Source organism: Heliconius melpomene, chromosome 10, assembly GCF_056956725.1.
Source record: "Heliconius melpomene rosina isolate 202511_hmr_F chromosome 10, ASM5695672v1, whole genome shotgun sequence".
NCBI lineage: Eukaryota > Metazoa > Arthropoda > Insecta > Lepidoptera > Nymphalidae > Heliconius > Heliconius melpomene.
Genome location: NC_140398.1, coordinates 13,402,987 through 13,417,212, shown reverse-complemented (window position 1 = coordinate 13,417,212; position 14,226 = coordinate 13,402,987). Strand labels below are relative to the sequence as shown.

At 33.3% G+C, this 14,226-nt stretch overlaps 1 protein-coding gene across 1 annotated transcript; it reads left to right on the top strand.

Annotated features, from left to right (window-relative positions):
• The first annotated feature begins 352 nt into the window (after nucleotides 1-352).
• On the top strand, nucleotides 353-13,802 carry IntS6 (integrator complex subunit 6). Its single transcript, XM_085191405.1, has 16 exons — nucleotides 353-633; nucleotides 732-809; nucleotides 1,236-1,475; nucleotides 2,069-2,249; nucleotides 3,463-3,665; nucleotides 3,968-4,144; nucleotides 5,103-5,255; nucleotides 5,605-5,835; nucleotides 7,192-7,386; nucleotides 7,747-7,956; nucleotides 8,527-8,727; nucleotides 9,157-9,438; nucleotides 9,638-9,740; nucleotides 10,349-10,521; nucleotides 11,253-11,376; nucleotides 12,434-13,802. The coding sequence occupies exons 1-16, from the start codon at nucleotides 517-519 to the stop codon at nucleotides 12,640-12,642; spliced, it is 2,877 nt and encodes a 958-aa protein (XP_085047531.1). The 5' UTR covers nucleotides 353-516; the 3' UTR covers nucleotides 12,643-13,802.
• Nucleotides 13,803-14,226: the final 424 nt, after the last annotated feature.

The following is a 14,226-nucleotide window of genomic DNA, read 5'->3' as shown; positions in this document are numbered from 1 at the left end:
CCCAACAATCAGATGAGAGTAATGGTGCGTAGGAAAAATAGAGAGAGAAGCTTGTTATGGAAATATGTACTTTTATATTATAAATGTATATTTTTTCGACCATGCAATCAGAGCGGCTCGCTTAGTATTGTAAATAACATTTAACTCAAATCAATATTTATATCATTTCATAGTATTTCAAACATTTGCATTGAGCATTGATGTTTAAAAATTAATATTGAATTTGTGTTTGAAGCTAGGGAGCTCAATGATTATGGAATAGCAACATTATGGTTAGTTCCGAAGGTTGCCGAGCGTTTTTCTATTGGAGGCCGAGAACATCCGAATGTATGATTAGGTCACGTGGTACTTTTGGAGTCTTCGTGGCGTAGCTTGTTCAGCTGCTCGTCGAAGCGGCTGTCGGACGGTCGCCTCTCAGCGAGTCTGCGTACAATGTAGCAGCCATTTTTGTTCTTGTTCATAATAGCGTGCGCATATTTTAATGTATTTAGAGGGATATATAGAAATTTTTTCACGATGACTATCATAGTCTTTTTAATAGATACATCTGCTTCTATGAACCAAAGAGCTTATTTGGGCGGACGCCCAACGTTGCTCGATGTAGCCAAGGGCGCTGTGGAAACGTTCGTAAAGGTACGTGCAGTGTCATCGACTCCTCAAACCGCCTCGTTTTGTGATCGATTTGTTTATCGCGTGTATAGTGTGTGGAACTTATTAATATTATGTCCTAGGTTCGACAACGATCTCCTGAAAGCAGAGGCGATAGGTATATGCTTCTAACTTTCGAAGAGCCACCCGCGAACATCAAGGTTAGTAAATCAGAGTGAACACGTTTTTATGGGGATATTCTTGTAATTTATTCGTGAACAATGGTACCAAAGACTGTCCTGGTGTGTCTCTATCAAATGCACTGTGATCTGGAAACTAGAACATGACCATACGTTGAAAATACGAATTTTACTGAAATATAAAACACGACGTAAACAGGACGAACCGCTGCCGTTGCTGCCTTCACGATATCGCTCGCGACTGCGCTTTCGTCGAGCGCTCATTGGTCGAGAAAACGTATTTAACGAAATGGCGAATTGGGGGGAAATATGAAAGGATGAGTGCAGAGGAATGTGTTATATGATTGCGGTTTCGTTTTGTTTGATAACGATTAATGATATCGAGGCATGTTTATTTCCTAAATAAAATATACGTATATAATTATTTTATTTTAAATAATTTTGCAGGCTGGTTGGAAAGAGAATTTAGCAACATTTATTAATGAACTTAAGAACCTGCAGTGCCTTGGATTGACAACAATGGGTGCTGCTTTAAAACATGCATTTGATGTGCTCAATATAAATCGAATGCAAACTGGTATAGATACATATGGTCAAGGTAGATGTCCTTTTTACTTGGAACCATCTGTCATTGTAGTCATTACAGATGGAGGAAAACTGACAAGCAATGCAGGAATTCAGGAAGAAGTGAGTATTTCAATTGGTTATGCGATTCTTATTAGATTTTTGTATATTTATAATTAATATTACATCCATTGTTAATAATACATGTCCAGTGTTTAAAGTATAAATATTATATTTACTTACTGTGATTCATGATTCATAATTAATATTATTTTAAATAAATCCAGAAAGAAATTTTAAATAATATCATTTCCTGAATTCCATAGATTGTGTCCCATAAAATTTTCTTATTTGTCGGTTTAGTTATGATGCAAACATTTACTACTGCTCATATCTTATCTATTTAGTTTTGTTTGGTTACAAGTTAACTTAGAATATTTGATGCTTTTTATTTCAATGTAATATTTTATGAATTGGAAAGTTGGTAATATGTAAAATTATATACAAAATATTGTTATTATATTTACTCTTAAGGCAGTCTTTTAGTGTCTCTTAAGGCAGAGACAATTTTTAAGACTATGCCAAATAAATAATTATAATTATTTTTAGTTTATTAAATCAATATACAGTGTGAAATATTTTAAATATTCTAAAATGTAATTATATAAATATATTGAGAATAAAAGAAAAATAAGTTTAAAAAATATTAATTACAGTTTAATCTACCTATGAACTGTCCCATACCTGGATCTGAGTTAACAAGGGAACCGTTCAGATGGGATCAAAGGTTGTTCTCATTGGTGCTTAGGCTGGCTGGCACTCCTGCGGTTGAAAGAGATACTGGGCTTGTACCTTCTGACTCATCACCAATAGATGCAATGTGTGAAGTTACTGGAGGTTAGTATGAATTAAATTCTAATACAATAGAATTTAAATAGATTAACTATTTTAATGAAATAAATGTATGCAAGTACTTACTCATTGAGATATAATTGCCATTCTAGAAACAGATAATAAAAATAAGATGATATATTTATCACACACAAACCCAAAAAATATTTTTCTCTTAGTTTATTTGAAACAATATTTCTTAATGTAAATTAAGCAATCACTATGTTAAAAGTAATTTTTACACTGTACAGATTTTTATTTATTTATTATGCTAAATAGTTAGTAAACAGGGGTGACATTATAGGCCCTTTACAAACCAGTTTATCAAGTTTTTTTGTATAGAATTCTTGTTGAAAATTCTTGCAACATAATACTTTATTATAATTTACTTACCTTAACTTGTATATTATATAAGTGTATATGTAATTTTTTTTTATTGTCCACCTAAATAAGATAGGCACTTTTTATTTAACTCGAGTAATTTTAAAAAACTGAAAAAATATAATTATTAGAAACATATTTTAGGAATTTGAGGTAATTAATAAAAATATATTACAACATATTTAGAAATTGTGACACAGTTAAGGGTTTTGCTGTAAATATGATTGTAACCAGTTTGATTCCTATTTAATTTTTTTCACTTATTTTCATTTTACAATCTAAATGCCACTACATATTATATGCTACATTTTGTCTTATCAAACCACGCAAATGAAAATTATTTAGATTTAAGTGTAATAAAATTAGATTTAAGTGTAATAAAATTACTATTTACTATTAATATTTATTAATGCACCAAAAGTGAGACATGAAAATATTAATTTTTAAACAGATTCTGTTTATACCAAATGTAGAATCGTAAAATATAAAATTATCATCAATTATTATTATTTTAACATCTAATTTGGTAAAAATACTTACATTTTCTTTTATAAAAGCCAAATATGGTGTAAAGGCACAGCGTTTGACTGTACGCACGATGGTTTTGGATTTAGTTCTCACTTGGGGGAATGAATTGTTATCACATTTTCTCTCCAGTAAGAAACTAATCATCACAGTGAGTTTAGCCACTTGACACTCAATGTCTCAAAAACTGGGCAGAAAATGGAGAATGATGTCTTTTATATTAACACATGGTCTCCTCGACGTACACTTTTATGTGTGGGATGCATTGTGAACCCCAAAAATTTATAATAATAAAAACAAATGAATTTTTCAGGCCGTTCCTATTGTATAACATCACATCGTATGCTAATGCAGTGTATCGACAGTCTAGTACAGAAGGTCCAGAGTGGCGTTGTTATTAACTTTGAGAAGATTGGTCCTGACCCTCCTCCAATAGATGGTGGTAATAACAGAGAGGGGGAGGAGGACGTACCAGAAGGCGATAAGGAAATGGATGTTGATGGAGATAGAAATGGAGTATGTATCTTATTTAATTTTTTAATTTTTTCTTTTTATAGGGTTACATGGAGAAATTACAAAATTATTTTATGAATATTTACCATATTCATAAAATATATATTCCATAGAAATAAAGTAAAAAAATATTAATATACAACCTAGTGGGTTTCGAACCTACATCATATTGGGATATGATGAGCTTTGAAAAAATACTTTATTTGTAATGTATTACTAATGTATATAGTTATATGTATTACTAGTGTTCCGTTAAAATAAATAAATAAGAAATTAATTAATTTAATAAAAATGTTTACTTCCAGCGCTGGAATGGAGGACCCTATCAAACAGGAATACCCAATCAAGCGACTGCACCTCAAGCGTGGCATTCATGTCGGCGTCTCATCTATGTACCGCGTACAGTGTCACAGAAGGGCTTCGCTGTTGGCTTCTGGCCGATACCTGAATCGTTCCGACCTGACCCCAATGCTCCATCTTTGGTAGGTTTTAGTATGGATTTGTTTCATTTTCAATATTTTTTCTCTCAGTTTCACGATGTATTCCGGATATAGCCGGGTAGGCAGAGGAAGCCTAATGGTATGACACTCCGTTCCGCACTTTCCGCTGTATTTGTCATTTGCGTGTTGAGTGGCGGATCTCAACGCTGCGGTTTTGCTTATGTACCACAGCGATAAAACAAAAATACAAAAATATTAATAAATAAAAAATCATTTCCACTAGTGAAGCCCACAACCGTTGCGATAGTCCTTGATTATAAATAAATATTTATTTTCGCGTTTAATTAATTATTAATTATTAATTATTATTAATTAATAATTTTTTTTATGTAGGTGACAAAAAATACTATAAATATATTGCTTTCTCAGTGTTTGAGTTTCTATAAATTTTATTCGTAGTTGCTTATGATATGGTAGCTATTCATATATCTGTTTAAATTAAAAGATAAATGTGAATATATTTGTATGTAATTAACTACACCAATATACAAAGAAGACACAATCAACTCTGCTAAAGATATCCAAATGATGGTCATGCATATTTATTCCATAGGATGAAACGTAAATTAGCATATGTTGAATCGTAATGTAAATAGTTTTTGTGTCGCTAGCTAAAACAAAAAATAAGACAAGCAATTTATTCATTTAAAAATTTAGTAATAATGTTTTCTTTTATGGTTTTAAATTATTAATTTAAAGTTTGGTAAAAGTTAGTAGTGTAAATAAAATTTGAAATTTATTTTGTTTTTTTAACGCATTAAATAAAAAATACATGTACATATATACATCTACATATAGAAAAGGGCATTTTACTAAAAAAAATCTTGAAAACCACATTAGTAAATTGAAAATAAATACTTTTTGTTAATTTTGATGTCTTAAATATTATAGCTAAGAGATTACAATATTAACTTATCTTTACTTAAAAATTATCTTTCAGCCTCCCCGATCTGCACATCCCGTAGTAAAATTCACATGTTCATCTCAAGAGCCGATGGTGATTGATAATTTACCTTTCGACAAATACGAGCTCGAACCCAGTCCTTTGACGCAATTTATATTGGCAAGAAAACAACCTACTATATGTTGGCAGGTATATATTTGAATTTACGGTTACTCTATTACTAAACTAGTTATTTATTAAAGTTTTTTGGCTTCACTTTATATTCCGCATAGGGAAACTAGCATTGAGATATTCCATTCCCCATTCTCGCAATGTCTCGCAATGAGAACATTCAATAGTATATTGATTAACCTGAATAGAAATCAGACAGTTGTGTTTATAGTCAAACACTGTGACCATGACTGCCCTTCACATTATATGTAGTAGTTTTAGTATTTTTCATGCTATTAAGTATTGTAATAGACAGATTTCTTACTAGGAATATTTTTAATGTTTTAAATAAAGCCCTTTAAAATAACCAAAATATTATCTATTTCAGGTTTTCGTAGCTAACAGTGGCTGTAAAAACTCCGAAGTCAGTCATCCGTTTGGTTACCTCAAAGCATCTACAAATCTCACTTGCGTCAATTTGTTTGTGCTACCATATAATTATCCAGTTCTATTGCCGTTATTAGACGATCTGTTCAAAGTGCATCGCTGTAAACCAACGCCCGAATGGAAATTGGCATTTCAACAGTATTTGGATAGGATGCCTTCCTATTATGTTACGGTATTTTTTTGCAGTTATAAATATATATGATACAATAGGGTCGACGAGTTGTGGCCGTCCTAAAGTTAGGATGTCTGAATTTTTCCGTATTGTACACTTGGGAAGAAAATAATCAAAAGTAAGAAAAGCCCTAAAAACAAGATATGCCGCCGTCTACTGCTAACTTTAAGAGGGCGGCCACAACTCGTCTACCGTGCAGTATGTTCTTTCAATATACTTACTCATACTCTAAATATACATGTCTCTTCATATTTATAATGACGTCATCTTGAAGTAATAGGTAGGATTCTATTAAGAAAATAGTTTCTATTAAATAAATAATCAGTTTCACGTTGTATCCCGCACACAGCAGGGTTGGCAGAGGGAACCTTGTGTTAAGACTGACTCCATTTTCCGCCGAAGTGTGGAGACATTGCGTGTTAAGTGGCGGAACTCAACGCGGCGCTTAACCTTGACCCCAGAGCGAAAATTATAATTTTAATAAGCGAAATGCGAAATAAATAAATTCGCGGGGCAAAAAACTAGAAAAAAAGAGTTAGAAATAAAGTTAATTATTAGAAATCCTTTAAAAAAAACAACAAAATAATATAAATTCTAGTAAGTCTGTCAGTGGTTAGATTTAATGATGTATCTTTTTGTTTTATATGTGATCGGATTTTATCGCAGTTGCGCCTTAATGTTTTAATGTATTTATTCTAAGAAAATTATATCGAAACGATTAACGCTATGTAATGGATATAGCCGGTATCTTTCCTTGATAAATATAACTTTTTAACACAAATAATTTTTCAATTCTAACCAGTAATTTCTGACATTATCGCGTTCAAACAAACACTCTTAAGATTCATGATTAGTATAGATTACATTTAAATTTATTTAGTTTATTTTAAATATCATATTTTGTAAACAAAATATTCTCAGTACTTGTATCCATCTCACTTCACTTTGGCATTCTGCCAACACCAACTTCTTCACTGTGTACAAGCAATGCACATGTTTTAGTAATATTATTTCTTATTGAATAGCGCTTCACTTTCTTACTATCCTCAAATGCTTGTGGGCTCAATTCCCACTCAGTGTAATTATGATAATTAAATTATTTTAATTTCCTCGCACTGGCTTACCTTTGCCTTAACAAAGCACGAGTTCACATTTGTCCCTCAACAAATAATGTCTTAAATTGTGAACAATGTGGAGAATGGAGGGTCTTGAAACTAGATCATACACCTGTCCCTGCTTCACCATGCTATAGGAAAATGTTGAAAACTAAATGGAAGGAATAAATGAATAATACTTATTGAGTTATTTCAGTTATACTCTACATAACATAATTTCAAAATAAAAATGTTTTTCCAGCCACTTCGCCGAGCTCTAACTAAGATGGGGGCGTCTACACCACTGGTTCAAAGTTTGATTCCCGATACTCAAGATAACTCACTCAGCTTCTCTGTGCTGAATTATCTAAAAAGACTGAAAAATCAAGCTAAGATTGAATTTGAGAAACTATGCGCCGATGTCATTAATAAAGCGTCTAGTGGGAATAATCAAAAGGTATATAATAATTGAGAAAAAAAAATCTTTTTTTTTTACAGGTTCATGCTGTATCCCGCTTACAGCAGTATAGGCAGAGGAAATCTAGTAAGGGAATCTAGTAGGAAGAAATGCAATCTTATGACATTGCGTGTTCAGTGGCGGAACTCAACGCCGTTCTTTTCCTTGTTATCATCGTGGGGGAAATGAAAGTATTATTATAAAATGTTAATATTAATTCCCGAGTGGGAATCGAAATGACAACCGTCGAGTTTACAGTCACACGTTTATACCTCTTCGCCATCATGGAATCAAAAATCTACTTAAATAATTAAAAATATATTTATCTTACAAAACATCATATAAATCAATGTTTCTCAGATAGCAGAAAGTGTTCGTGTAATGCCACGGTCGCCGCTCAAAAAGGATCTCACGACGCATCCAAGCTTGCAAGACAAGTTCACAGCTTTACGAGACCAGCTCAACGAGTTCGGTGGTTTCGTAGTGGGCCTGTCCAGAGGCAGGCATAAAACACAAACGCACACGTATAGAAACCCATTCGATATACAGCGGCGTGATTTGTTAGATCAGGTTGGTATTGTTTTTTTCTTTTGTTATGGTTATAATATAGCATGTTAGTATTTATTTTTTAAAGAAAATGTTATAAATTTAGTTTATTTAGTTAGTTTCATTTTTGTCATGAATTTTTGAGGAGTGTTTTTATGCCTCTATTTGTTAGTAGAGAACACTTTGCCTAATTTGCACTTATTCATTGCCCAGGAAATTTCTTATAGCCTATCTTAGTCCTATATAGATAAATAAAAATTGAGTACACATACCCTTGTGCTATAATATCGTAACTTCATGACTAATGTCGAGTGCTGAATGCAATCAAATGTCTTGGTACCAACCAGGTCACAGAATTTGCTAAAGAAATCTTGTGATCTTTCCCAAGGTTCATATTGTATTCTTATATGACTGCATGTGTACTGTATGGACATATTGATTATTGAAATCATTTGTACTTCTTGATTTAAGTATATGTAGGATATACGTATGATTTTGTTGAATTTCACTAGATCAAGAAGTTCACTATATTCTTTACAATTATTAAAGAATTAATTATACCTTTTCTTAATAATATATTAATAAAAATTCCAGGTAGTAAGAATGCGAGCGAACTTCCTCCAGCCGTCGCTGGCGCACACGCGCCTCGTGGATGAGGACAGCGTGCACTCGATGCCGGTAGCGCAGATGGGCAACTACCAGGAATACCTCAAGCGCATGACGCCGCAGCTCCGCGAGATAGAGTCGCAGCCTGTTAGACAGCACATGTTTGGCAATCCGTTTAAAATTGATAAGGTGTGTTTGTGTCTGTATATACTACTGTATATAATATAGTTGACGAGTCGTGGCCGTTCTGAAGTTAGCTGTGGTTGGCTGTGCAGATTTGATTGTTGGATTGATTAATTTCTTATCGACAGAATAATGCGCAAAAATTCAGAAACCCTAACTTTAAGGCTTACTGATACTCAAATATTTAATTTTTCAGTATCTCAGTAAGCCTTCATTTAAGGTGATTGGTAGACTTGTTATAAAATAATAATAAAAATAAAAAAATGTATTTTATGACTAACTATAATTACTATAAATTCATAAATCTAATAATGCATATGTAAAATAAGTTGTTACACCAAAATATTTTAAAGAATTGTGGCAAAAAATATTATTTTTATTGCATCTTTACGTCAAATTAAGAAGGTTATAAAATATAATGTTTGCAATTTACAGAGGATGATGGTAGATGAAGCAGACATAGACCCACTTGGCGCAGTACGAGGCAGCGGAGGTCCGGGCGCGGCAGGCAAACGAGGCTCAGAGAGTCCTCGGGCCGCGCCTCCCAAACGCAAGGCCGGGCCTCTGCCACCACACATAGTGGCGAGGCGGCCTTCCACCCCCGCACCAGTGGTTACGCCGCCAGTGATGCCAGCGGCGCCACTGAGCCCAGTGACGAGGCCCACGTCGCCCTTGGCCCCTGTGCCGTCGGAGCTACCGTCTGGAAGACCACCTGAGGTAAGTTTATAAATTATTTTTATAATTAGATGGAAATGTATGGTGATAAATGTTTCATACATAATAAAGGCAACAGTTTTTATGTAGGACATATAATATGTCAATAATATTACTGATTTTTTAATAATAAAATCTGAACCAGATCTAAAACCATATGATAATATGATAATAAAACATAATATTAAATTTTTATTTTCAGGAACCTCCAAACGTGGAACCGGAGGGCCCTTCACCTCCGCTGTCTCCGCAGCCCGCCGCGCCCACTAACCTGCCGCCCGTCATCAAACCTTTTCTCAATGGAGGTTTGTACATTACGTTACAGTACTGCCGGTGTCGTGGTCGCCTTGAAGTTAGGTTTTCTGTACTTTTGCGTATTGTATACTCTAAAATAATGAGAGAAAAATCAATACTGCAACAATTGGCTTCAGGGGCACGACTTGTTTTACCGTACCTTCAATTAATATTGTATTATTGTGTCTAAATGTCTCTAAAGAGACTAAATTTAAATCAGATATCTATCTCCAAGTTTTACATATCTATCTTACAAAATTTTAAATTATTATGAAATGGGTAACAAAATGCTTCGAAAATATTACAATATTATATAATTATCACATTCAATCATAAGAGGCAAATCATGGCGCAGGTGCACAAGTGGGCGACTCTAAATGCAAAAATAATTGAAATAGTGGGTTCGATCCCCACTGGAGGAAATGAGTATTTCATTATTTTTATAGGAGATGAATATTTCATTTCCTCGTTCTGGTGCAAATGCCTCCATGAAACGTGGTTTCGAAAGTTTTAAAAAATAGATACAGAGTGTCTTATCAAATATGACTAAAATGCCACAGAAATATGACACTATTATATAGTTAACACAATCAAAGTAGCTAAAGAACTCTAATTACAGATGCCTACACCACTATGGGTACCAAGATGCCGCGGTCCCCGTCCCCGCCGGCGGAGGCGTGCATGCCGTTGCCCTCACCTCACGATACGCAGGAACTGCAGATCAACGCGATACTGCAGGGCATCGCGGCCGAGAACAACTTTATAGCAAGGAATAGACGGAAGAAGCCCAAGGTATGTTCTTGTAGCATTTTTTAAGTCGCGACGGCCGTGGGTTCGTTTCCCCCTCGGCGGAATGTATTATTATTTACTTATATTTTTATTTCTTGGCTCTTGTATAAGGGTGCACGGCGTTCGAAACAGAGTGTCTTCACACTAGGTTCCCTCTGCCTAATATGCTATATGCGAGATTCCGAGAGATTGTCTCCTAAGGTAAGTTTTCACTGGTAACTTTCCCAACATATTCTTGCTTAATTCAATATTCTTGTATAACGTCTTTTATCAAACAAACACAGTACATTAATTCAAAAAATATATATAACTAGTAACGAAGGTTCATACAAAACTTTCAACCCCAAAAATATCCCCTTAGAAGTCGAATATTGCAAATTCCCGTCTTAGCGAGCACCTACGTCCTATAAATAACTCCTATGCAAAATTTGAGATTCCTAGCACATGTAGTTTCTGAGATTTCGTGATGAGTGAGTGACCTTTGGATTTTATATATATAGATATATTGGTAATAATTACATGTCGTAATTATTACCAATATTTTTTTAAAAACTCCATTAATTGCTAGTTTAGGTATGAAAATAATTTCTCGAAAATCGTGCGGAAAGTAGGGGAAGCATTGTTTTAACATCAGGTTCCCTCTACTTATTCTGCTATATGCGCGGAATACAGCGTGAATTTAAAAATATATTTTTAGATCATAAATATTTCAATATAATTTGTTCTTTTCTCAGATCGAAAGGCAAGAACCAATACTGTTACCACCTCAGCCAACCCGCAAAGAATTGGCGGAGATAAGAAAACATAATCTCGAAGTACGTTCTGAAGTGTATCGGGCGGTGAGAAGGCCGGGTAGAGGTATGTATTTTCTATGTTTCTATTATACGTACGTATTGCCTGGTCATTATGTCAGTGGCTCTGTCTTGTTTCTGACGAATGTCTTGTTTTCTTTCTCTTTCTTTCTCCTTAGTTTATAAATCTCTGCAATGTCGTGATGAATGCGTCTATTTTTAATTTTACAATTTTGATAAGAAAACAATATTTAGAACCTTAATTAATATTAACGCCAGTCGTAGCGCGCAGAGGCACAAAGTGTGACTGTAAAAGTGACTGGCTGTGGGTTCGATCCCCACTCGTGGAAATGAAATTTTTACTTAAATTTGTATTTCCAATTCTTCGCTCTGGTATCGAGGGAAAGCGCGGCGTTGAGTATCTTAATACTAGGTTCCCTCTACCTATCCTGCTGTGTGTGGGATACAGTGTGAAGCAAATTTTTTATATTTTATTAATTCACCAGTTTTTTTTATATCTTTAATAATTTTTATTTGTTATATATCATGTATTGTAATAAATTCTGTATTTAAATAATAAAAATATATTTAATTTTACCTGTACCATATGTAAATAACGGTGAAAATATATTCCTCTGTATCTAATATTAATGTTTATATTTAATTAGCAATCTGTGATGCATGTTGCGTTGGTAGACTACGCTTTAAAAATGACAAAGCTTTAGTAACTACGGATGATACTTTCAATTAGAATTTTAACCCACAAACATTGTTTGCGTCATATGATAATTAAGCAAGAGTGCGTCATTTACTTCGTTTATAGTTATCGCATAATGGTTTCTATATTTATCGATAAGGAGTGTGAAAATAAATATGGTAATAGAAACATTATATTTTGTATTATACAACAGATGGAACCTAGTGGCAGGTCACTTCGTCTCGAAATTTTTGTTCAAATTTATTTGCCTTACTAGTGCCGACAAATGAAAACAATTTAAAATATATTCATTCTCCCAAGTGGGAATCGAACCTACAGCCATTGCAAGTCAGATTTTTCACCACTGTGCCATAATGGCGTCAAACTATTTAATTCAAACAATAAAATTTATAATTCTTCCCGACAGATTTCACGAAGCTGTTCGAATACTTAAAACAATTGAAAGGTAGTGTGGATATTAAGAAGGAAGTGATACGTGACGTTATTAGTGAATCATTGCGTTTCAAGCGGAAAGCGCTCGCGAAACTTCTAGAAGACTTTTTAGCAGGACTAGAGAAGAATGGAAACAGTGCCTCAGTTAACTTGAAAAGGATAAACACAAATAGTCATAGTTAGTGGTTTTTGAAATGAACTCGAAGACTCTGTGTTCGTATATTTTCAAATTTATGTGTATATATGTAATGTCAGATAATATTGTTATATATTGTGTGAATGGCACTGCCATGAAGCTGTCGGTGTTGGGTGGTCGAAATCCATTTTTGTTTATTATATGCATAATATTATTTTTTATGTAAGGACATAATGAATTATTTAATGATATTAAATACGCATGGATTTTTATGAATGAGTTTTTATTTGGAGATTTATCATATAACTGTGCACTTTCTGCATATATGAAATATATCGTCAACTAAATAGTTATCGTCAACTAAACTAAATACCGGGTTTAGTCTGACCAATTAGTTAATTGAATTAAAATATAATCTACTACTTTACAAGTGGAATTGCATTTTAATAATGTTTTATAGGTTTATATATTATGTTAATAACAAAGTATATATTAAATAACTAAAAAGTTAAGACCACTTATACACCGAGAGCCTCAATTATATAATTATATAATGATATAATTTGGAAACAAGCTATTTTAGAGATGCGTCGTAATCGCCTCGTAAGGCTGTGAACATTTCTATGTACAGGGCGGCTAAGCAATAGCGAATGTTATAAAAAAATATTTACAAGCATTCATGTTATTGTGATAAATTATAAAAATGAGATTTAAAATGTCGTTTTTGTTATTGAACTTTGGACTTGTGATACCGCCACCTTTCCGTTACCACGTACAAGCATTTACATAGCATCGAAATTGTTTGTAAGGAAGAGTCTGGAAATTATTTGAATTAATGATGAATAGCAATATGAATTTTATTTTAAACTGGGACGATTGATTGTGTTTGTTTGTTTGTAAATAGCATTGTAAATATTAGCATGAGATTGGATGTAGGGTGCTTTTAGGCATCTCTGAATACGACTTTTAGTATGACCGGGTATTAAAAAATCTAATTGAAAGCAACCATAGTATTATTTTTAAACATAGTTCTAGTATAGCATATGTATTGATAGGGAATTATATTTTAAAAATGCTAGATCATTTTAAATTACCAAATGCTTTGATTGGATTACAATAAAACCCTGTCGCTTTAAAAGTCGTTTGGTCAATTGTAAATTGTATATATCATTTTATAAATAAATTATGATCCTTATTGGATTTTTTATTTTGTGTTTTATTATCCTTTCTTTTAGGTTAATAGTGTGGATCTAAATCAATAAAGGAAATACGTAATTTACAATTTTGAATTGGACACAACATTGAAAGACGTTGACTAATGTATTAGGAAAAGGCAAAACACTAAAGAGATTGCATAGAAGTTTGGGAGATTCCTACCATGAAGTACTTGTAGGTTCAAAAATTATGCAGAGCGATTAGTACTAGCCAAATCGCAAAGTTTTGTCTAGAAGCAGTAGACAATCGTTAGTCTGTTCAGAATTGGTTCTAAATCAGTGTTTAAAATGCGAAATTGTAAATATTTTGGGTAAAATGATATGGAATCAATTCCATATCACACGTAATTGCACATCACACATCAGTGATTGAGCGTGTGATTGTAAACGGGACAGGTTGTGGATTCGATTTCCCAA

Bases quoted from the DNA above. Each gene is read 5' to 3' on its own strand.
- IntS6 (XM_085191405.1), top strand. From the start codon at position 517: ATGACTATCATAGTCTTTTTAATAGATACATCTGCTTCTATGAACCAA. The intron at 1,476-2,068 runs GTGAGTATTTCA...TATTAATTACAG, and splicing joins ATGCAGGAATTCAGGAAGAA to TTTAATCTACCTATGAACTG. The intron at 7,387-7,746 runs GTATATAATAAT...AATGTTTCTCAG, and splicing joins CTAGTGGGAATAATCAAAAG to ATAGCAGAAAGTGTTCGTGT.